The 24,840-nt window shown below is 45.8% G+C and overlaps 1 protein-coding gene across 4 annotated transcripts; it reads left to right on the forward strand.

Annotated features, from left to right (window-relative positions):
* The first annotated feature begins 1,072 nt into the window (after window positions 1-1,072).
* HAO2 (hydroxyacid oxidase 2) lies at window positions 1,073-22,422 on the forward strand. Of its 4 annotated transcripts, none has more exons than XM_083420496.1 (8): window positions 1,073-1,155; window positions 1,834-1,976; window positions 6,631-6,782; window positions 8,067-8,350; window positions 11,688-11,903; window positions 14,702-14,860; window positions 20,196-20,265; window positions 21,533-22,422. In XM_083420496.1, exons 2-8 carry the CDS (start codon window positions 1,846-1,848, stop codon window positions 21,586-21,588), a joined length of 1,068 nt encoding a protein of 355 aa, XP_083276622.1. In that variant the 5' UTR covers window positions 1,073-1,155; window positions 1,834-1,845; the 3' UTR covers window positions 21,589-22,422. The 4 variants fall into 4 exon arrangements, with proteins under 4 accessions (XP_083276622.1, XP_083276625.1, XP_083276623.1 ...); XM_083420499.1 differs by having other exon boundaries at window positions 8,073-8,350; XM_083420497.1 differs by having other exon boundaries at window positions 1,109-1,155; window positions 1,627-1,976.
* Window positions 22,423-24,840: the final 2,418 nt, after the last annotated feature.

Genomic DNA, 24,840 nt, shown 5'->3' on the forward strand with positions numbered 1-24,840 from the left:
AAGACCCGGATTTTCCTAATAGTTCCCTCTTTAATGATGCAGGAAATTAAACGAAGCTGCATGGCAGGCAAATGACACAGACCACAAGCCAGAGGAAGAATAAAAATGTAGTGGAGAAATGAAAACTTAGTTCAGATGCACCAGCAGTTGTATAAACCGTTAGATTTACATACACCAGACTAGCAATGGGGGAGAATTTCGATTCATTTCCCATTTATAGGCAAACCTACTTTACAAAACAATATGAGAACCGAAACACAACCATCCTTCGAAATCTGCCCTTCTCTGAATTTTGCAAGTCGAGTGATGTGTATGCTGGAATGAAATGCAGATATTCCTGAAAATAACATGCAAAAGTGCATTATCATAGGGGAATTATGCTCCTATTCTTATGCTGATGCTTGTGTTTAAATAAATCAGTGTGCTTTGCACTGCATTCCAGTGTTGATGCAGTGGTCAGAGTGTCAGACTAGGCCCCGGGAGACCTGGGTTCATATCCCCACACGACCATGAAGATCATTGGGTGACCTTGGACTAATCACTGCCTCTCAGCCTAACCTACCTTACACGGCTGTGGTTGGCATTAAATGATGAGTGGAGAACCATATAAGCCACCTCAAGCTCCTTGAAGAAGAAGGAGAGACATATCTGTGGTAGATAATTTTGTTACAGCCTGAATTATTTTGGCAATTTACCATCTGTGAAGGATTCACCAGGCTGCAGTAAATTTGCTTCCTGCTGAATTCTGGGGAAATCCTGCCCACCTTCTAGTGCCAGAACTTGAAAGGTCTTGCCCTTGATATGCATTGCAAGGCACACGATGGCTGCCTCAGCTTTTAGATATCACTTCTGCCATAGATTCGTGTACCCCATTGGGATGAAACTTCCAGAACTATGGAATGTGAGGCTGGCGTGTGGCGTGGCAGAACTGTTTTGTTATGAGAGCACATTCAGACCAGCACAAACAGTCCAAAGTTTACTAGAAAGTTAAGCTTTAATCTTTTGCGGTGATGTATTCAATTTGAAATGTCCCCATCTCCCCTCAGCCAAACACAAATCAAGGCGTGGCTGTGTTCACAAAGGCATAGCACAACATTCAGCTGAAAATCCGCACCGAAGCAATGGTCTAGCTAGCTGGTGTTGCTCACACTAAAGGCAAGTAATTTTCCCCCTGAGGTTGTTTGTGGGCAGTGGGCGGTGGATAAAGGTTGTTATTGAAAAATCTGTGGCTGGACTCAGCATTTGCTTTCTCCCGATAATTATTTGATTTGCAGTGGAAGGAGACACCACTACATTTTGGGTGTGAATTGATGTGCAATGTGACTCATTCACACATGCAAATTATTCCCTTACCGTTGCCACCATATGTGATTTGTTCCAAGGCTGTAATTTAAATTATTTCAGTGTTTTATTAGAGAAAGACCATTTGGTTCAGGTGGGTTTTAATTTTGGTATTCTAAGTGGACTCTGTTCTAATTATATTATGTGACTTTTGGGAGACATATGAAGGCAACTCTTCATAGAGAAGTTTTTAATGTTTGATGTTTTGTTAGGTTTTAATATTTTGCTGGAATAGATGATTTGTTATTCCATTCATTGCCCTGATATAAATAATGTTCTCTGAAGGTACGCTGCCTTGGGCCCCCTGTAACCTGGCAGCACCTCTGGGCAGAAAGCACATAGAATCCCGTATCTTCCAGCTAATCTGCACAGAGAAGAGGGAGCGGGGACTGTGAGACTGTGCGTGTTTGTAAGAACATTTCCCCATCAAGCCAACTTCATGACTCTCATTTATAGCCTGTACTTGTCATAGTTGTCTTCTCTCCACTGCAGCTTTGATTTAAGATGGCCCTGGTCTGTTTGTCAGACTTTGAGGCATTTGCTAAGCAGCATCTCCCCAAAGATGCCTGGGATTTTGTTGCCGCTGGCGCTGATGAATGCAGTACCCTGGAAGAAAACCTCAAAGCATTCAAAAGGTATGATAAAGGCTCACCTTTGGCGAGTGGAAGGTTAGCACTCGTATTTAGATGGTCGCTCACATGAAGCATCGTGGACTGGGCAGATCGGGCTGGATTGAAATCTTACGCCAGACATTGGCGGTGCAAGCAGGTCCGGATTTAGATTTTATGAGGCCCTAAGCTACTGACACGGGTGGGCTGTGGGTTAAACCACAGAGCCTAGGACTTGCCGATCAGAAGGTCGGCGGTTTGAATCCCTGTGACGGGGTGAGCTCCCGTTGCTCAGTCCCTGCTCCTGCCAACCTAGCAGTTCGAAAGGACGTCAAAGTGCAAGTAGATAAATAGGTACCGCTCTGGCGGGAAGGTAAACAGCGTTTCCGTGTGCTGCTCTGGTTCGCCAGAAGCGGCTTAGTCATGCTGGCCGCATGACCCGGAAGCTGTACATTGGCTCCCTCGGCCAATAAAGCGAGATGAGCGCACAACCCCAGAGTCGGCCACGGCTGGACCTAATAGTCAGGGGTCCCTTTACCTTTACCTTTAAGCTACTGAAGGTAATGGGGCCCTTTATATGTCCAGGTGTCCTTTGTCAACAACAAATTGTCACTGTTTTTGTGTTGAATATATGCTTTATGCGTGGAAATGAGCAAACCAGTGATATTTTAGGGAGCAGGCTAGCAGGCGGGGCCCATTACTTACATCATAGGAGCCTACGCAACACAAAACACTGTTGCTGTATGTAGGTTTTATTTTATTTGTTTTTTATCTTATATTTTGGAAATGTACATCCAGGGGTTTTTTTGGGGGGGGCAAGAAAGTGGGGCCCTAAGCTATAGCTTGTTTAGCTTATATGTAAATCCGGCACTGGGTGCAAGCATTCACATGAATCTCTTTCCACCGACTGACTTTGTTAAACTCAGTCACAAATGGCTGATCTGGTATCTATCAAAACAGAAGTCTGATCTGGGAAAGTGAATCGTTTGCAACAAAATTGGGAAGAACTGATGCCTCTGTATCCCTCAAAGTTTTGTTTTCAGTGCTCCATTCCAGTTCTCACACACTTGTGTGGCACAGTGCAGCTATTGCAGTAGGGTGGCTGGATCTGAACTTGCAGATGTGTCAGAGTTGTTCCACGCCTTGCAGCCAGATCCCACTTCTATGGCAACAAAATATGTTGACCACATCGAGACACCCAAGAAATCTCATACCGTCTACCCAATGGGCAGAAGGTGGGGGAGACACAATAGCAAGCATTTCAAGCCTCTAAACACCCACACAAGTGCTTTCTCCAAGTGCCTGGTGCTTTCTGGGGACAGTTGCAGGAATAGCCTCCCCCCCAGGGGCGGAGGAAGGGAGGGGCGGTGGGGTTGGGCCGCCCCAGGTGTCACTACTGCGGGAGGTGACAAAATGTCGGGAGGCACTCACCTGTAGCGTGCCTGAGACACGTGTCTCTCCTGGGAGTGATGCAGTGACTTAGGTGGCCACAGGCTCTGCGCTGCCCCAAACGGTCCACCCTCTGCCTCCCCCCGCCCCCCAGCTATAGGGCAGCTGAGTGGGAGGAGGCAGGCAAACTCCTCCAAGGACCTGCGGAGTGTCCCGCCCCAGCCCGTCCTGCGGGTGGCTGGGGCGCCACCACCGCCCCAAGTACCCGATCAGCTGGCTCCACCACTGCTCCCCCCACCCCTGAAATATCATTGTGTTTACGTTGAAAAGGGCCTTTTCACAGTGCGATGAAAGGGTTTGTGCCCTTTGTGTCCTCATGAGAGAAGTTCCAAAAAGGCTGAACTCTCAATAACTTTTGTTTGATTGCAAAGATTATATTAAGTTGTGGCTGGACATAGCAGTCGACACAGAGATTTCTCCAAGTGGTTCTTTATAGTAAGCTGGAACTGAACTGAACAGCAAACAGCTCAGCCGGCCTGCTTTTATAGGCAGCCGGCTGTCAACATTGTCAGAACATCAACAACCCAGGGTTTCCTGCCTAAATTAACTTACGTGGACCTGAGTGAAAACTATATACACAATACCCTTGGTGGCCAGGGTGAGAACTTCAATACATAACAGATTAGATTCACCCCTGACCCCAGTATAGCTTTTTTGCCATTCAGCAAAGCACCTAATTCCATGTGACAGTAACAATATAATTAGCAATCTCTGTAGTATTTAATTGTTACAGATGCCCCCCCCCCACACACAATTGCTATCAGGACTGCAATGTGCAAGCAGTGAGACTCCTCAGTCAGAGTCTCCATGAATTCTCCCTAAAAACACACACACACACACACACACACACACACACACACATATAGTGGAGTAATAAGCATTAATGGCTAATGCTAATTTTTTCTTATCTTTTCTAATGCTTATTGCCACACTGATACTTATCACACCATTTTCCAAGTGGAGCAGAACACGTAAGGATGGTTTGTTGCTGGTTTTTCAATAGAAAAATAAAATAAAATGTCCATTATTTAATCAACCATGCGTTTTGTACATTTGCTAATGTGGAAATCTTCATGAACATATCCTGAATAATACATTTCCCTCCCCCATTTTTGTTATTTATTAAACTTGTTACCCAAAAATCTCCACAAACTTATCTAATTTATATTACTCTTAATAATAATTATGAGGATTTTATAATTGAATGCAAAACAGGGGGAAAAACAAAGTTACATTAACAAATGAACAGTAGAACTTAACATATGACAATACTAGAAATATTTGAGCACAGTGTCCTTAGAATAAAGCAGTTCACACACTGATTATAAGCCAGCTTATTATATATGTTTTATATTCACTTGGGGGATGTTGGAATTGAAACTTGGTAATTGGTCTTGAACAGGTTGCTAGGCAACAGGAAAAGTCTGCCCAGCAACAGGAGATTATATTAAGGGCATATGATTAACAAGGGTCAGAGTGTAGAGAGTGAAAAGAGTCAGTGTGCAAATGAGCGTGAGTCAGCATTAGGTCTCTGGCCAGATGGCTAGAAGAAGAAAGGGTTATGTTATTTTATTTGTATTAAAGGTAAAGGGACCCCTGACCATTAGGTCCAGTCGTAACCAACTCTGGGGTTGCGGCGCTCATCTTGCTTTGTTGGCCGAGGGAGCCGGCATACAGCTTCCAGGTCATGTGGCCAGCAGGACTAAGCCGCTTCTGGCGAACCAGAGCAGCGCACGGAAACGCCATTTACCTTCCCGCCGGAGCGGTACCTATTGATCTACTTGCACTTTGACGTGCTTTTGAACTGCTAGGTTGGCAGGAGCAGGGACCGAGCAACGGGAGCTCACCCTGTCGTGGGGATTCGAACCGCCGACCTCCTGATCAGCAAGTCCTAGGCTCTGTGGTTTAACCCACAGCGCCACCCGCGTCCCTTTATTTGTATTAGACCCATGAAAATGATTGTAAATAATAAAGATACTCAATTAAAAAGGAAACTCTGCTGCAAGTTTTTCAAAAGAAGAAAAGCTAAGAGCAGCTGCTGCACTCACACATCAACAGGGGAAGGGCAATATAGGATATTCTCCATAGAAAGGGATACCTGAGTTGTTTAGTTGTCAGGATGAATGGCTGAATTAGATTAGATCAACAGGGCTTCTGCCAGCAGAAGTAACACCTGCCGGTCTGCTGTTTCAGCTCTTTCTAGTGTGGGAATGTTCAGGGTGGCAGGAGAGCATATATCATTGATTAATAGCCTTCCTAACTTGCGCTAGCAAGGGGACGCGGGTGGCGCTGTGGGCAAAAGCCTCAGCGCCTAGGGCTTGCTGATCGAAAGGTCGGCGGTTCGAATCCCCGCGGCAGGGTGTGCTCCCGTTGCTCGGTCCCAGCGCCTGCCAACCTAGCAGTTCGAAAGCACCTCCGGGTGCAAGTAGATAAATAGGGACCGCTTACTGGCGGGAAGGTAAACGGTGTTTCCGTGTGCTGCGCTGGCTCGCCAGATGCGGCTTTGTCACGCTGGCCACGTGACCCGGAAGTGTCTCCGGACAGCGCTGGCCCCCGGCCTCTTGAGTGAGACGGGCGCACAACCCTAGAGTCTGTCAAGACTGGCCCGTACTGGCATGGGTACCTTTACCTTTAACTTGCGCTAGCAAGTTCCTTTACTCAGCAGAATGCATTCCCCTTTACACGGCAGGAAACTAGTTGCAAACTCATGTGAGTTTCTTAAGACAATATGCAGTTCCATCTGGCTTGTCCAGATTGAAATGTGTTCTAATATTTTCCTGGTAAGACCCCTTGAATCCCTCCTAAAATAATAAAGACACCGCAGTCTTATTCATAAGCAATAAAAAGTAAGTTTACTCACGACCAGGCAGAGCAAAGCGTGATCCCCGAAGGCAGCCTTTAGGCTTAAAGTTACAAACACGTACAAACAGGTTTACCCCATATGGGAGATAACCTGGGGGACTGCTGGCTGGCAGGTGAATCAGGATGTTTCAGAACAAAAAAGAAGATTGAAGAAAGGAAGGTGGCAGCATGGCTTGTCCTTTTATCAGGTCTGGAAAGGTCACACCCACCCACTGGTCACATGCAAGGAAGGATGCTCCAGGCCAGGAGGAACAGGAAGTTTCAACTGGCTGAACCAAGCATTCCCTTGCATGTCCACTCTAGCAAAACAATGAATGTTGTACTTGACTGCTCCCAGTGGATTACATCCCACATCTAATTCTTCCTGCAGGATTCGTTTTCGCCCACGCGTTCTGCGCGACATGTCTGCAATGGATACAAGGACCACGATCCTTGGCACTGAAATCAGCTTCCCTGTGGGAATTGCTCCCACCGGCTTCCATAGGTTGGCTTGGCCAGATGGAGAGCTGAGCACAGCGAGAGGTATGCCGGGGTCTCCTTCTTGCTGAGAAACAATGGTTGGGCACACAGGGCAGCTGAAAGTGGATTTAGCGCATCATCCCGTGCGTGCATGTTTTTTATGTCATCCACATCCTTATCCAAGCGGCAGCTGGGCCACACACGGACATGCCTCTGAATCCAAGCCTGGTTTCCCCTTCCCATCAAGCTAGCTGCCTTGCCTTAGAATCCAGTCAGATTGTATTAAAGCTTTTAAAACACTCTGCAAAAAAGCAAGCCTGAAATAACACTTTGGAGAGGTCCGGAGAGGACCTCGTCAGAGCACAACAGGGAACTCTGTCGGCAATGTGTACAGCTCAGTCTTGTAGGGAAGACTGTAGCTCTCTTCAGCAATACAAAGATTGCACCCACAGCACCAGATTTAGGGTGGGGCGGTTCCCCTGCAACGGCCACCAAGCCAAGGGGGGCACAAATTTGAGAAGATCCATAACAGAGAAGATCAATTTGGGGGAGCCAAATTTTGGCCTTGCATAGGGCGCCATATTACAAAACATGGAGAAGACAGAGTGAGTGCCATTTAGCAGAGGCTTGGCTGCTAATACTTCTGCATGTCTGAGAACATTTAATTCCCTCTTTTCTCTCTCTATAATTTTTATTAAATTTTCTGTTTTACAGTTTAAAATACTCATTTTACATCCTTAAGATATCAATGACTTCCCTTCTTCTCTTTCCGTGGTTCATTTTACATCTCATAAATCCCTGCATATTTTACAAAAACTATACCATTCAGTGTTCCGTTATTGCATCCATCAAAACTTGTTTACGCTGTTGGATTTACCTTAATGCTGCCAGCATTTTCAGCTGGACACAATTATCTCCCATACATATTCAATAAACATTTTCCAATCTTCTTTAAACACATGTCCTTCTTGTTCTATATGTTAAGTCTGCGAGTTGTGCATATTCTGTCAACTTAAGATGCCATTTTTCTTTAGTTGGGACCTCGCTCGTTTTCCATTTTGGGGCTAACGAAACACGACCACATTAGTGGCATACATAAATATCCTTTTTTTGAAATCCCCTCTTTTCTCTGTCAACAGTACCATTCCACCATAAGGAAATAAAATAAGCAAATGACAGGAATTAGTGAACTGATCCACTAATCATAGCTGCTTTAGCTAAGATTCCTGCATAGCTGGGGGTTGGTCCCTTCCAACTCAACAGTTCAGTAATTCTATGAGCCTAAGCAGCCTAACCCAGCATACTAGGCTCAGCTTTTCCTTCCCCCATCCCCATATTTTTCCAAAGCGGCAGAAGCTATGAAGACATGCTACATTGCCAGCTCCTATGCCTCTTGCTCCGTGGATGAGATTGCTGCTGCTGCGCCTGCTGCTCTCCGGTGGTTCCAGCTCTACATCCACCGGGACAGAACCGTCTCGGAGCAACTGGTGCGAAGGGCAGAGGCAGCTGGCTTCCGGGCCCTGGTGCTGACAGCTGATGTGCCCTACACGGGGAAGAGGCGCAACGACATCCGAAACGACTTCCGGTTCTTGTCTGCAGTTAAGCTGAAGAACTTTGAAGGCGCCTTCGAGGTTTGTTGGTTGGTTGGTTGGTTGGTTTGTTTGTTTGTTTGTTTGTTTTAAAAAAAATTATTAGCAATTCAACAACATGTCAAAACATATCATATTCATTATTTCCTCCCCCTTTTCCCCACCCACCCATCAAACCCTCCCTCCCCTCCCCCCAAGACTTCCCTGAGTTCCTTTCCATGATTTCTCAACACATATTATTCTCTGCATGTTACAAAAATATACAAATCCTTCCATTATCTGTCTGCCATGTTATCAATCAATAAATTTGTGTATGTTTATTCAAAATAATAATAATAATAATAATAATAATAATAATAATAAAAAATTATTTATATCCCGCCCTCCCCAGCCAAGGCCAGGCTCAGGGCGGCTAACAACAATAAAATAATACAACATTCTAAAATCATTTCATTAAAAAATGATTTCATTAAAACCTGCCAAGGAGTCAAATTCATTTTGTTGTCCTTTTAAGTAATTTGTGAAAAGTTCCCACAGTTGTCCTTATCTCGCAGTTTATATGTCAATTTAGCCAGTTCTGCATAGTCCACTCCAGATATGTGTAGGGCTTGCTCCTCAGCCTTTTCTTCTCCCAAAGATATCCTGCAAGGCAGCGGAGGTTGAGCATCAGAGTTTTCCTCCTCCGAGATGGGCTACCTTTCTAAAGTTGACAAGCCCCTTCTGCCCCTTACCTCCCTCTGCACCACATGCAGAAATTGCCTTTTGGACCACTGGACCCACTATGGGTCTCATCTGCTCAAGGCAAGGGCTATGCAACCCAAAACAAACAGAAGCTTTCTTGGCTCTGTGAGGCCTTGGAGCTGCTGCACTCTGGCTGGTGTCCACTGGAGGACAGACAAGGGAAAGAAAAATATTTTCTAACCTGGAGCAAGGGGGATCGTTGCTATCCTCCTAGCTCAAATTTCTGTCACTCCCAGTGGGATGGATGCTCACGCCTCTGAGGCCTTCTCAGTCTACAGCTTTCAGAGACACTCAGCTTCCTGCCTGTCTTGGATAGCAGTCTCTCCTGCTCCTGTAAAGCAAACAGAGCAGGTTCCTTATAACATTTGTTGTTGTTGTTTAGTCGTATAGTCGTGTCCGCCTCTTCATGGCCCCCTGGACCAGAGCATACCAGGCACTCCTGTCTTCCACTGCCACCCGCAGATTGGTCAGGTTCATGTTTGTAGCTTCGAGAACACTATCCAACCATCTCGTCCTCTGTCGTCCCCTTCTCCTTGTGCCCTCCATCTTTCCCAACATCAGGGTCTTTTCCAGGGAGTCTTCTCTTCTCATGAGGTGGCCAAAGTCTTGGAGCCTCAGCTTCAGGATCTGTCCTTCCAGTGAGCACTCAGGGCTGATTTCCTTCAGAATGGATAGGTCTGATCTTCTTGCAGTCCATGGGACTCTCAAGAGTCTCCTCCAGCACCAGAATTCAAAAGCATCCATTCTTCAGCGATCAGCCTTCTTTATGGTCCAGCTCTCACTTCCATACATCACTACTGGGAAAACCATAGCTTATAAGATACCCTCCCACATTTTGGGAGGGCAAAGCAGGACACCGCCCATCCCCTGCACCATCCCATCCACCCACCCACCCCAATCTCTGCTCTCCTTCGCCCCCCCCCCCCCGCCCAGGATGAAGGCAACAATGGAAGCTGCCGTAGATCAAGTCAGTTCATATCACTCAGTACTGTTCACACTGACTGGCAGCTACCCTTGGGGGCTTCAGGTGGGGCCCTACCAGGAGATACGAGGGATTGAACCTGGTGCCTTTTGCATGCAAAACAGATGTACAACGAGAAATTCAGCCAAAGGAAATAATATAGAATACAGTCGTACCTTGGAAGCCAAACGCCTTGGGAGTCAAATGTTTTGGCTCCCAAACACCGGAAACCCAGAAGTGAGTGTTCTGGTTGCGAACGGTCTTTGGAACCCGAATGTCCAGAGTGGCTTCCAATTGGCTGTAGGAGCTTCCTGCAGCCAATCAGAAGCCATGCTTTGGTTTCCAAACATTTTGGATGTCGAAAGGACTTCCGGAACAGATTCCATTCGACTTCCAAGGTATGACTGTATAGCCAAGCCTGACCAGAGGGGTAATAAGAGGTCATACAGCAAAAAGCTCCATAGTTCAATATATATATATACCATATTGGCCCGAATATGTCATACCTGAATATAAGCTACAGCTTTAAAACTGGAGGGGGGGAGAGAAAAAATACCCAAATATAAGCTTCCTCGCTGCTCCTGGCTGCATACTGGGAGGGGGGGGGTTGGCACACTGTGTTGCCATTGGCCTTTCCCCTTCCTCGCTCTCTCCCTTCTCAGCCTTGGAGGAGAGGGTGGGGAACTATGTGTGTGGCGGGTACCGCTTTGCCGCGCTCCTGGCTGCATACTGTAAGGTCACGAATATAAGCCACACTTTAACTTTTCATGGTCAGAATTTGGGGAGAAGCATGGCTTATATTCGGGCCAATATGGTATACAGTGGAACCTTGGGTTGCGGACATAATCTGTGATGGAGGCACATCCGCAACCCGTAGCAATTGCAACCTGCAGCGCCGCGTCTGCACACAATTTAGCGCTTCTGCGCATGTGCAAGTGGCGAAACCCGGAAGTAACCCTTTCCGGTACTTCTGGGTGTCCCGCAGTTCGCAACCTGAAAACGTGTAACCCAGAATCTGAGACCAGGGAGAAGAGTCGATGGAAGAAGATTGGGAAAAAATTAAAGTATATTTACAGAAATATTGCAAAATTAATGAATGTTAGAAGAATATTGGAATGAAGCTATATGGTTTTAGCAGAAGTGTTATTAAGAATTATATGAATATTAAGTGTTAATGTGTTAAAGTGGAAAATTTAACGTTAAATTGTATTAGGATAAATTATAGAACAAAATTGAAGAAGAGGGAAAGGATTTGTTGAACCAGTTAATTTGAACTAGAACACAAAAAAGGGAGGTGCGAGGAAGTCGAGGAAATAGGCTAGTGAAAGATAGAGATATAAAATTTGGATGTGTGCTTTTGTTTTTTTTATGTCGTATTGTTGTATTGGTTTTTTTATTTATTGTTGATGTATTGTTTGTTAAACCCATGTATTTTTTTTCCATTGTTTTTCTTTTTATAATTAAAAAATATCTAATAAATATTCTCTAGGTGAAAACGTGTAACCCAAAGCGTCTGTAACGCGAGGTACCCCTGTACATTTGTTTCACAGCCTTTGCATAGTGCTTGATTGTAACAAAACCTCAAAATGTTTATGGCAAAGCCTAGCAGGGATCTGTTTAAGAGTTGCACCAACAGTGTGAGCAACAGTGATGCTCCCTTTTGCTCCTCCTCTTCAGGGTGAAGACTGTTCAGAGTATGGGGTGCCTGCTGGCAGCATCGACCCCTCTGTCACTTGGAATGATATCTCCTGGCTACGGAGAGTGACACGCCTACCTCTCATCATCAAGGGAATTCTGACAAAGGAAGATGCAGAGCTGGCCATGAGCCATGGAGTTCAAGGGATTATTGTGTCCAACCATGGAGGAAGACAGCTGGACGGGGCACCTGCAAGTGTAAGGGACAGGTCATAATCTATCACACTTAACATGTGCAAAACTGTTCATGTCCGCAGCTGTGATTTACTTGGTTGTGTGCACCAATGCAAAGGAGCAGGATATCAACTGAATCAGTCAAAAGATAAATGAATAACCAAACAATTAAACTCCTGTGTTGCAAACAATTAACAGTAATATCCAAGGCAACACGATGACCAAGCACAACAATGCAATAAACTCTTTATATAGTCTATACGGAACATGGAACAATATGAGAAACCAAATAAACAGAAATCTCTGAAAGTCACTAAATGTGCACTCTTGATGGATTCTCTTGAAAATATAGAACCAAATAAACATAAGTCTTAGTCTTCGTAGATAATGCAAGTCTCTGAAAGAAGCAATGGATCAGATTCTTATCTGATGAAACAGACGTAGTGAACGTCGTTTCAATAATTCATCTGCAGTTTATGAAGCATTTCTGTATCTTTCTGCTGTGCTGCAGAAGAATTCTACGAAACAGTGGGGATGTCCGGAAACACTGTTCACTACGTCTGTTTGCGGACCACTTTGGCAGCATTGGACGTCATAAAACAAAGCTTTAACGGCTTGTTTTCATCAGATAAGAATCTGACCCATTGCTTCTTTCCGAGACTTGCATAGTCTACAAAGACTTTCAGAGACTTATAAGCCTTATGTTTATTTGGTTCTGTGTTTTCAAGAGAATCCACCAAGAGTGCACATTTAGTGACACATTTAGAGATGTAAAAGATAAATGAATGCAGAAACAGCTAGGAGGAGAAAATCAGGGCAGGGGAACAAGTTCAACAGAATCATTTGTGTCTGTGCAGTATGAAGGTGGAAAACAAGCTCCTTTATTGGAGCAGGTTCAAGGCCCACAGAGTGCACAGAAGAATGTTGCATATGTGGGATAACCAGCCTCATATAAGCAACATGCTTAAGTCTAATGAATGCATGAAGGGGTTAATGCCATAGAGTAAACTGTCCTGCCAGGCTTAGCCAGGTCACACCCCTTATCTTGCAATTAAGGTAATCAAGCCTATTGTTGTACCTCAGAAGTACCTGAGAAGCTTGGTGTGTGAGAAGGTCTGAGCTGGTTGCTCCAAGTTCAGCTCATGGCTCTAACAAGCCTCTCTTGAGCATTTGCACCAATTATTTAGGAATTTTTACTGTGACTAAGCCACAGTTTGCTGCCTGTGCAGCTTTTCTAGCTGATGTACATGAACCTGACCTTTGGAGAGTTTGTAAGTAAACAGTTTTTAAACTTACCAAACATACGGTCTTCTTCTATGCTGGGAGAAGAGAGGGACTTTGAAAGGAACTTGGAAGGGCACATTTTAAAGATCCGACTGCCCGTATTTCCACACTTTGCTTTGCTGCATATTTTGCGATTTTAAATCTCTGTTGGGCTCCTCTCACCAAAGAGTGCCTGCCCCAAACCAGAATCCTGGTAGCCAGGGAATTCTCCCTTTTATATACCTATTTTTTCCTTGCAATCAACAGCATATTCAATAGGGGAAGATATCTTCCAACCTCTGACCATTTTGCGTTCCGAGGTTTCTTGCCCAAAGGCTGCATAAAGGAGTACACGCATTATATCCCCATGTTGAACACAGCAGAGAGAAGCAGCCTAAATCTTTCCAGGGCTAAGCAACCTTTGGATGTGATAGGTGTGGAAAGGTGTATGGCCACAGAAAAGGGAGTAGCAGAAACTGATGGTTGATCCACCCATCCAAAAACACTGACAAATAATAATAATCTGTGACACTGAGTGGAGCAGCTTGGAACCCAATTTTCTCTGACGTTTGGATCCTCATATCACACAAACTTGAATTTTGCAGGGGAAAATATTGGTGTTGTTTGAGGGTAATGTTGTGTGGATTGCACAAATTAAATGACAACACAAACAGCTGCAAACACATAGTACACACTGGTGTGGACCAGCCCCCAAACAGAATACTCTTGGCTTTTAAATAGCCTGGCTGGACAGACTATCAATAAAATAAATAGAAAGAGCAGACACTAGGTGGAGTAGAGCCTTCATTAATGTTTAGCAGTGCATTGGTATGGTGGTGGCAGATAGGAATCATAGAATCATAGAATCATAGAGTTGGAAGAGACCACAAGGGCCATCGAGTCCAACCCCCTGCCAAGAAGGAAACACCATCAGAGCACTCCTGGCATATGGTTGTCAAGCTGCTGCTTAAAGACCTCCAAAGAAGGAGACTCCACCACACTCCTTGGCAGCAAATTTCACTGTCGAACAGCTCTTACTGTCAGGAAGTTCTTCCTAATGTTTAGGTGGAATCTTCTTTCTTGTAGTTTGGATCCATTGCTCCGTGTCCGCTTCTCTGGAGCAGCAGAAAACAACCTTTCTCCCTCCTTTAGGTGACATCCTTTTATATATTTGAACATGGCTATCATATCACCCCTTAACCTCCTCTTCTCCAGGCTAAACATGCCCAGCTCCCTTAGCCGTTCCTCATAAGGCATCGTTTCCAGGCCTTTGACCATTTTGGTTGCCCTCCTCTGGACACGTTCCAGTTTGTCAGTGTCCTTCTTGAACTGTGGTGCCCAGAACTGGACACAGTACTCCAGGTGAGGTCTGACCAGAGCAGAATACAGTGGCACTATTACTTCCCTTGATCTAGATGCTATACTCCTGTTGATGCAGCCCAGAGTTCCAAGAGAGATCCATGTTCCAGGGATATCTGTGAAATAAGAGGGCAAGTCTTGGTTCTCGAACATTGATGCCTCAGTTCCCATCTCTGTGTTTCGCGTTTGCTTCTTTGCAGATTGATGCTCTTGTTGAAATTGTAGCCACAGTCCAAAACAAAATTGACGTTTATTTGGACGGCGGGATACGAACAGGAAGTGATGTATTGAAAGCGCTGGCGCTCGGAGCAAAATGCGTCTTCATCGGAAGGCCTGTTATATGGGGTCTGGCCTATAAGGTGAATAAATATACAGTTTGTATGCCTGAGCAACCGTTTAGGGCTCATAAGATATAGCAAGAAATTGCAGGTGAACAGCGGTCCCTTTCAAACAAGTGACTGAAACGGGGTTTTGTGCATTGCCCTTCGCATTTGCACATGGTCCATCACATCTTGCCTTGGGTTTTATAATGCATGCATGTTTTGGGCTCCAGCGTGGTGCATCGTTCTACCAGTGCAATCTTGATTTATCCAATAAGCTTCAGTCCAGGTACGTGTGCTACAGCGCCACTTTCTCAATCCACTTCATAATTCTGATTGTTACTCTGAAGCCACGTGTCAGAATAAAGCCCATAAGGCTGGGGCTACCATCTACAAGGGAGATCTGTTTGCAAAATAGCAGCTTCCAAACCAACTTGCAAAACAACGTAGGGGGCTTGGGTTGCAAAATGAAGGCCCCGCTCCGTGTACAGGCTACACTCCAGTCTACAGACCAGAGGGGACAGCCATCACCATCAGTAGTGATGGAATTACTTTCCTCTATGTTTTCAACTGTTCTTATCTTATCTGTAAGCCGCCTTGAATCCCTGTTAGGAAAAAAGATGGGGATATAGATAAATATATAAAAGCATAATCATAGCTAATCGTTTTACTAGGCTCATAGGCTATTCCTCCCCCCCCCCCCCGAGTTACTGCATTTATTCATTCCAGACGGTAAAAGACACCCGGAACATGGGTTATCTAGGGAGATGCAAACAAGTCAAGGTGTTATGTACTGAGTTGAATAGAATCCAAACTGCAGCAGTCTGATTGGTCCTAGAACAATAGGATCCAAATTGCAGCAGTCTGATTGGTCCTAGAACAATGCAGCAGTATGATTGGTTGGCAGGAACCACCCAATCATGCTCCCGATATAAGTGAATCCACAACCTGATTGGCTTACAGTAGAATTCCAGAATTAGCCAATCATGTGCAGCCCATTGTGTAAATAATGTATATAAAGCAGATACTTTGAGGGGACTTTCATTCATTCCTCCTCAGCACTATGAGCTGAATAAAGAGCATGAAATCACTTTGCGACTCTGAGTATATTTCACAAGCTATGATTGATCTAGAACCCACCCAAGCTGTTTGAGAGAGCGCCCCCAATCAACTGCCCTGGAGTCTGCTGCTCCCCTTCCCTTGGTTCCATTTTGTTTTTCTTTAAAGGGGCAGCAACATGTTAGCCATCAGTAAAAGCACAAGGCAGCAGACAATAACTGAGGCTTAAGGCAGGTTCTCATTCCTTTTGTATGGATGCAAAAGGGCCTGCTAGATTGCAGCCCTGGTCTCTTATGTGCCATAGCTCTTCTCTTTGCTTTATTTTTTTAGCAGAGCAGTTAGCTTTCTTCCTCAGCAAAAGAAGTGGCAATATTGTTTTGCTGCACTGATTCCTTCATCCTCGGGAGTGGTAGAAAAAATGTAATGGAAAGCCAAAAGCAAGAGGGCGAGACAGACATACATGCTGTTCTCAAAGTCAAGATAACGGGAATAGTTCCTTCAGTGGAGGATAAGAACCAGTGGGAGGAATTCAAGGTCGCCCTGTTATGAACATTCGGTCGGCGCCAGCACATCCTCTTGCCTGGTGGAACAACCAGCTCTCCCCCCGCATGCAGCCCTGGAGGTTCTCCTGAACGCCCCTCCCGGCAATTTGGGGGTGCAGGGGGAGAAGAGGAGGCCCCATTGTGCTTATGGAAGTCCTTCCATGAGCTTGTGCTAGCAGGGCCAGTTAGTTGAGTCCAGCACACTGTACAGAAGAGCATTTGATCTTTTGCATATGTGGCCCATAGGCAGAATTTTGTCTTTACCCAGGACCTCCCTACTATTCGCAAACTAGAAATTCACTGTCCTCCCTTCTTTTGCCACGCTGGCTTGAATTTCTGCTGGTAAGGCTGCATACACACCAACACATTTGTAGTGCAAAGGCTTTTCTCTTTTTTTTTTTAAATGATATTTATTTATTTTTCCAATAACATAACTGCAAAACAGAAAGTATACAAAAAAGAGAAGAGAATAAAAAATAATAAGAAAAGGAAAAAATACAAAAACCCAAAGAAGTACATATAAAGAGAACCCTCTTCCCCACCCCACCAACACAAAAGTTTTCAAAAAACAAAAACAAAAACACTCAAACAAAACAAAGAAAAGTTTCATTTTTCAAATTCCTTCTTTCTTAACTTGGTTCCTCGGCCTCCTCCCACCTCCCTCTTTGTATTCCAGTTATTAATCGATACAGAGAAGATTAGCATGGCCCCTGTGCAAAGGCTTTTCTCTGTCCAGAACCATTAGGATTCATCCTCAACGTTCTGCTTCCAGTCTAGATCGAATATAGATCCTGCCGTCCACAAGGCCAGGTGTGGTCATCTCGTACCTTGTAACATTTTTTCCGATGAAAATAGGGACGTCCTATTCCATCATCGTCATCATTTTGTTATTTATACCCCACCCGTCTGACTGGCTTGCCCCAACCACTCCAGGCAGCTTCCAACACGTATAAAAACATAATTAAGAAAAAAATAAACATTAAAAAACTGACGTATATGGGGCTGCCTTCAGATGTTTTCTAAAGGTTGTACAGTTCCTTATCTCCTTGGCTTGGGGGTTACATAACTCCATACCCTACAACATTTCTCTGATGGAAATAGGGACGTCCTAAGGAAAAGCAGGACATTCCAGGATCAAATCAGAAACTGGGACGGCTTCTGTAAATCCAGGACTCTCGCTGGGAAATGGGGACACTTGGAGCGTCTGCGCTTAACCCACATTTGAAAACCAACCCCTTGATTAGGTTCTGCATGCCTTTTCCTCCCTGCACATGACCCAGGAGAGCGAAGAATGAAGCGGTGGTTGTGATCTGGGTTCACACCCACCCACAATGCCGTTGGGCAGGTATGGCTAGAGCCGCCATTGCTGGGAAAACTCACATCAGTTTTAATTTGTCTTCAAATGGACACACTGGTGGGCAATGCAGAATCAATCTGCAATGATCTTTTATTTTCAGAACAAAACTAGTTTCTCAAGAAGCTCTTCTCAAGCTAAAATATGCAATAGCTCTAGACTGTGTGTGAACTATGTAGAAAAAGAAGTACGTACTCGGTCTCCATTCTAGAATAAAATGTGCTTTGTACACAAGTTTTTGTTGTTGTTGTTTAGTTGTTTAGTCGTGTCCGACTCTTCGTGACCCCCTGGACCAGAGCACGCCAGGCACTCCTGTCTTCCACTGCCTCCCGCAGTTTGGTCTAACTCATGCTGGTAGCTTCGAGAACACCGTCCAACCATCTCGTCCTCTGTCATCCCCTTCTCCTTGTGCCCTCCATCTTTCCCAACATCTTTTCCAGGGAGTCTTCTCTTCTCATGAGGTGGCCAAAGTCTTGGAGCCTCAGCTTCAGGATCTGTCCTTCCAGTGAGCACTCAGGGCTGATTTCCTTCAGAATGGAGAGGTTTGATCTTCTTGCAGCCCATGGGACTCTCTAGAGCACGGGTGTCAAACACAAGGCCCGCGGGCCGAATCCGGCCCGCCAGACCTCGTCATGTGGCCCGTGTAGTCTGGTCTATATATATCTGTGAGGGAAGCTTGGGCTGCGGTGCGTGCACAGGGCATCTCGGGTCCCTTCTGCGCAGGCGCCGGCCTCCCCCTCCTCCAGCTACCTAGCTGAGACTTATTTGACACGGTGAGGGCGGGGTTGGATATGGGAGGCCGCTGCTGCTGCTCTCAACTTCTTTTCGGGCTCGCCGGGGTGAAATAAGTCCCGGCGGGAGCGCAGCACGCCTGCGCGAGGTGGAACGCGGAGAAGGGCAGAGCCGGCTTCACGCGCGTTGGAGAGAGGGAGACCGAGAGCGCGCTTGTGTTTCCGGAGCGCGCCCTGTGAATACTCGGGGCGGCGTGCTTTTGCTTTGCTTTTCTTTATTTATTTCTTTAGGCGCGTTTCCGCGGTGCCCAATGAACAGCATCCTCCGCCTCTGGGGATTCGTGATTCAAAAGCAAATTTGATATGCAAGTGCATGTTTTGTAAATAACGTCAGGCGCGGCTTCCGCAGGGTGCGCGTTGCAAAAATTTATATATGGGGGGGAAAGCTGATAAGGAATTGGTTTATTTTTTAGGGTATTTATACATCATGCAATTTTTTCCTCAATGTTATTACAGGGTCCGGCCATCAGTTCCCGCCCTCCTCAAAGGTTTAGGGTAGGTAGCAAAGGGGAAAAAATCCAAACAAATGCTCGATTAAAATTGGGGGAATGAGAAAAATTAAAACCTGCACATCTTGTGTAACTTAAACACCAAGCCAAACAGGAAACAATTTTTATATTCATATATGTATTCAAATGAAATCAAGGTGTAGTGTTCCATGAGCCAGAAGCTCTGCATTACTTAATCCAGCTGTTAAAGGTGTCATGGGCTTTGAAGACACTCGAACTCGAACCAGCCCTTTGAGGGTGACCAAACTGCTGATGCGGCCCCCGATGAATTTGAGTTTGACACCCCTGCTCTAGAGTCTCCTCCAGCACCATAATTCAAAAGCATCAGTTCTTCGGCGATCAGCCCTCTTTATGGTCCAGCTCTCACTTCCATACATCACTACTGGGAAAACCAGAGCTTGAACTATACGGAAGAGGTATTATACCGATATTGTGGCTCTTACAGATCTCCTGATTATGTCTGTTTTGGCCTTTAGCAATACAGTGGTACCTCAGGTTTCAGATGCTTCAGGTTACAGACGCTTCAGGTTACAGATTCCGCTAACCCAGAAATAGTACCTTGGGTTAAGAACTTCGCTTCAGGATGAGAACAGAAATCATGTGGCAGCGGCAGCGGGAGGCCCCATTAGCTAAAGTGGTACCTCAGGTTAGGAACTGTTTCGGGTTAAGAACGGGCCTTCAGAATGATTTAAGTTCTTAACCCAAGGTACCACTGTATGGATATGTACATACAAGGCTCACGACTTTGTAGAATTTTGTTCCCTCTGTTTTGTCATATCAGTCAACATAATTGATATGTCTGAAGCCTAGATATCTGGAGCCATGCAACGGTTTGTTTCAGAGTACTGAAGGTGGCATAAAAGAGAAAGTGAGAGCCTGCCTTCTACTCCACAGCCATCCTGCTAACATTTTGTTGAAACAGTTTCTGTATGGGCTTTCATAGCGTTTCAAATGCCGTCAAAACCCATTTGAACAGAGACAACTGTGAGACTAAAGTATAGCATACGTACAACCTAGTTGGAAAATAATTCTGAGATCCTTTTCAGCTCTCAAAAGCTGTTGTCCATATTCGATGTATGCTGGATCCATAATTTACAATATCACTGTTTGTTGGAACAGGGCGAAGAAGGACTTCGGAAAGTTCTGGAGATTTTGAAAGAGGAATTTCGTTTGTCGATGGCTCTTGCTGGTAAATCCTCCCCCCTTCTCTCACCCTTTTTCAAACACCCTCCCTTGTGGAGCGTTGCCTCAGCCTCCTCTCATCTCCCCTCTCCTTGGGCATCCTTTGGGCAGCTACTGCTGCTGCCCCTGGTCTCTGAGCTGCCCTCTCTGCCCCAAAGAGAGGTGCCTTCTCACACTGCCCCACAGGGGCCTGGGACTTGTCTGTCCATTCCCAACAGCAAGGGCTGGAGGACTGGCTGGCTGGGCTCCCTTGCCCGCTTGCTTCCTTACTCCGAGGTCGCCTCAGCTCCTGGCAACCAGCACCCCCTAGCCAGCCCCAGAGGCGCCATTCACCTGGGGAGCTTATAGCCAGGGCTGCTGCAACAAACAGCTGTGCAAGCCTTGGGGAGGCAGAGACACAAGAGGGCATAGAGGAGGGAGGGAAGGAAAGAGGGACAGAGGCCAGTTTGCATTCCTTAGTGCAGAAAGTATTGATCTGATGTGTAGAGATCTTTCCTGTCCATGATATTTGGGTTATTCCTTCTGAGAAGCTGAGTACAGCTGGCTTAAACTGGTTCTGTTATCTCTTTCTGTCAAGGTCATGCTGATTATAATAGTGAGGCCAGAAGGAGCCTGGTTTCACTTTCTCTTTTTATCTCTTTTCCGTCTGGTGTGCTGTTCTGTATGTAGTGTCAAGGTTTAGACTTATTATAAGTTATTGTAAGTTTAAGTTAAGTCTGCTGCAACTGGATTTCTTACGGACTGTGCCAATCCTAAATGTATTGGATTTGTGACCATTATGCTCATTTGCCTTCAGTAAAACTCTGCTGGATGAAATATTAATTGCCTCTGGTCTATTTTGGGTTGAATCCTGGAACGTGTTTGAGTTTTAACTCTGCTAACTATACATTGGAATCTACTCTGGATCAATAGTGAGCAGAATTTCAACGACACAGCTTTGCCCGTGGCACCCCTGACCATCATTCAAGGCAACCCAGGGTGCCATGGCACACTGGTTGAAAACAACTGGCCTATGTCATCACTTCCCACCTTGAGAAGAAATAGTGTCTCCATGCCTTGGTTATCTCTTTCTCTCTATGCGAACTTCAGCTTGTATGGAACTCTGAGCTGGTAGCTCCAGCCCATACATGTGTCCATGTTGGCCAAACCTTTGCTCCCAGAAGTGCTGAAGTTGGGGGTTTCCTAGATCGGTAGGCTTTGGAGTAGAGGACTCTGTGGTTCTATTTGCCGACAGCACATTTTTTTAACAGTTTGCCTCTTTTCATTTCATGCAGGCTGTAGAAATGTCTCAGAGATTGGCCGCCACGTTGTTCAATATTCCAAGTTGTGAAGAACCCTCCTGCCCTGTTCATCAGTTCCAGGAAGTGACTGCAGCCCTGGACAAGCAGGCTCAGAGCGACTGGAAAGAACAAATCAGCTGCACCCCCTCCCCCAATCAATCTCTGGCAACGTTGCAGCCCCCCCTATATGTTTGTGGGAGGTACAGGAGGAGGCAGTCCCTCAAATACCCTGGTCCCCAAAGTGACAACCAGCACCATCTCTTGGGCCCAGAGGGAAAGAAGGGGCCAATGCAGTTGATGCAGCGATGGGGCTGTTTGGGCACGTGACAAGGGATGGAAGGATCTGGCAATTTCCCTCCTCTCTGCTTCTCATTTTTCCAATCTTAGATTCAGTTTTGCACATTTCTGCAGCAATCTGCATTTAAAAAATAAATTAAAAAATGACATTTCAACAGCATTTAATGTCAATTCCTCCTAATAAACACATTTTTGTTTGAAGTTCTGACCAATGTATGCATTTTGCAAACAGTTTCCCCTAAGGTGATAGGTTAATTTTACAATTATTTTCATTTGCAGGCACACTTTCCTTTCCACACTTACCTTTGAACAATCAGAATATATTAGCTAGCCAATTTACTTCCAGTTTAGCCTGATTTGTATTGTACTTACTCTGTTCTTACCAGGTCCCTGATTTTTACCTGGCATATTGGATTAAATTTATTCTCTTTGGTATGGTTTTCATTTTCATTTTCTTATTATACTTATTTTAAGGGTTTTATTTTGAGGTCTATATTTTGGAATGAAAGACCTGCAATGGTGTTGCTGTTCTCATTTGTGCTTATGTTGCAAAATCCAATTTAAAAAAAAAAACTTCAGAAAAGAAAGCAAACAAGTTTTCTTCAGCTGTGAAATGCAGAGTGCTTTGTTCTCTTAGTTCCTAGGTTTCACAAAGGTTTTTTTTGGGGGGGGGCTGCTAGAGAAATAAGCCAGCTAATTGATCTTGGGGCGGACCTATATTGACTGTATAAACATTATTAAGTAAAACGTTTTTTAACGTTTAAGGGCAGTTTCCCACTGCTCCCTGCTCTGCAGCGCCCTCTGGGGTCACATTTCAATAACACTTTTTTAACGTTATAAACCACGAGTGTAGATCCACCCTGGGACTTTGCTAAGGCAGTTGGAAGCAAGCCCTGCTTTCCCCAGCAATTTGTGTATAGGCTGAACCAAAGGAGTACAGGGTGCGCTGACCTTGTTAAAAGTAATTGTGTGGTTCATGTCAGGTCTGCACGTGCTGTAGAGGGAAGTGAGGGGCAGATGGGGCTCATCAACCTGGGAAGGTAGCTGGGATGGCCTGGGAATCTGATTCAGAGGCTGAACCGGAGGAATCCCAGCCTGCACAGGAGTCCCCGCCTCCAGGGCCGGCTGAGCCGGGGCAGGGCCTTGAATCTGAAGGGCCCGTACCTGTGCCGGATCCTCAGAGCAGACACCAGATGAATCCACTCTGGCTCCGGAGGTGATGGAGGACCCATTGCCTGCAGGTGCTCCTCTCCCAGCCCTGTCAGGGGAAGGTGAGGCTGCCTCTGGGTCCAGTAACCCTCCAGCCTCTCCGGAGCTGCAGAGGCTTAGGGCAGAGAGGCGGAGGGAACTGGGTTCTCTCAGGAGGAGTGCTTGCCTTAAGGCCAGGAGAGGCGGGTCACCTGTGGGCCGGGACCGCCCTAGGCCTCAGAGGAGATAAAGGCCAGTCAGCCCAGTCCCAGGTTGCAGGAGCAACATCATTGGAAACCTGTTCCTGCCGGCACCCTGACCTACTGAGTTCCTGATCACGCCCGACTCCTCGCTTTGGACCTCGCTTTGCCCCTGACGGACAGCCTCTGTACCCTCGACCTAGGACCGGATTTAGACCATGCCGCACGGTAACTCCCCCCGGGACCAGCACAGTAGCCCACCTAGGAGAAGGAACACGCTGGACCTATACCTCCACTGCCTTGGGAGAAGATAAGACTATGGAATAAACCCTACACAAATTCAGAGTGGAGTCTCTAAGACGGTTAGATGGCGCCTTGTACACCTCCTTCCAGCAATTCCTGCAGCCAAGCTGATGTCAAACCATTGCTCTGCTTTCCTTTGGGCCACATCAGTGAGGCTGAGAGGGGTGGTCTTGTCATCTGGGCAGCCCAGGACCCTCCACACACACTGCCCAGGCTTGTGCCCTGGGGAGGTCGCTCTGATGCTGCTAACCCAGCGGTTTGACTTCACCTTGGAGGCGCACTCCATTGTCTCTCGAAACAGACGGATGCCAAAACAAGGGATATTTGCGCTCCTTTTTAGTCTCTTGCATGTTCCCTCATGACTTAAGGAAACCCTGCTGAACCAGGAAAACAGCTTCCGTCATTGTGATGCAGTATTGCTAACGCGGCTGAGTGAACGGCCTTGCGAGCTGTCATACTGGCTGACATAGTGTTATTTCATGTCTTATCTACATGACCATGAGTCTCTCCACAAGATCAGTACATGCAGAAAGGGCCCAAGGGAAGGACATGGAAGCTCAGGACAAACAAGTGTGATCTCAGAGAGAAGATCAAGTACAAAATGGACTAGTTCTCAAGAGACAAATTTTCACTTCCCGCTGGCTAAACCAAAGGTCACTGAAGGAGAACATCAGATGAGGCCATTCAACCCATTTTTCTGTAACATGCTATGAATGTACTAGTAAGGCCCGGCTATGGCAGTACACATGGGCATAGCCGGGGGGGGGCAGCCCCCCATCAAGTGAAACAATAGGAATACTTAACTAACTGACCAATCATGACAGTCCTGAGCCCCCTAACAAAAGTCCTGCCCCCCAACAAAAGCCCTGGCTACGTCCATGGCAGCACATAACACAATCCTAAAACTGGAAAGGGGGGTTTCAGGTTCTTCTCTTGAGCCTTGCCATCTGTAGGGAAAATGTGATAGGCCCATAAAAACAGGGCTAACAGGGTGAAAGCCAATAGCCAAAGCTGACAAATAATAAATCATATAGCCATTCCCTTCCTATAAATAATCTAACAATGCAGATCAATGAAAAATAAGAAATGAGCAAACTATCTGCTTATCTGCTCATCTGCTTCTGTAACCACAATCTTCGCTTGGTACAAAGTAGGCCGTTGGCTAAAAGCGCTTAAAGTCAACAGAAGTTCAAACTGTACCCATGTTTATAGCGTGGTTAGAATGCTTGATATAATGCTTCAGTCCAGCTTTCACCCTGGTTATGGGACCGAGATGGCTTTGGTTGCCCTAACCTATGATCTCTGTAGACAGCT

This window comes from Podarcis tiliguerta (assembly GCF_965153285.1).
Source record: "Podarcis tiliguerta genome assembly, chromosome: 17".
Lineage (NCBI taxonomy): Eukaryota > Metazoa > Chordata > Lepidosauria > Squamata > Lacertidae > Podarcis > Podarcis tiliguerta.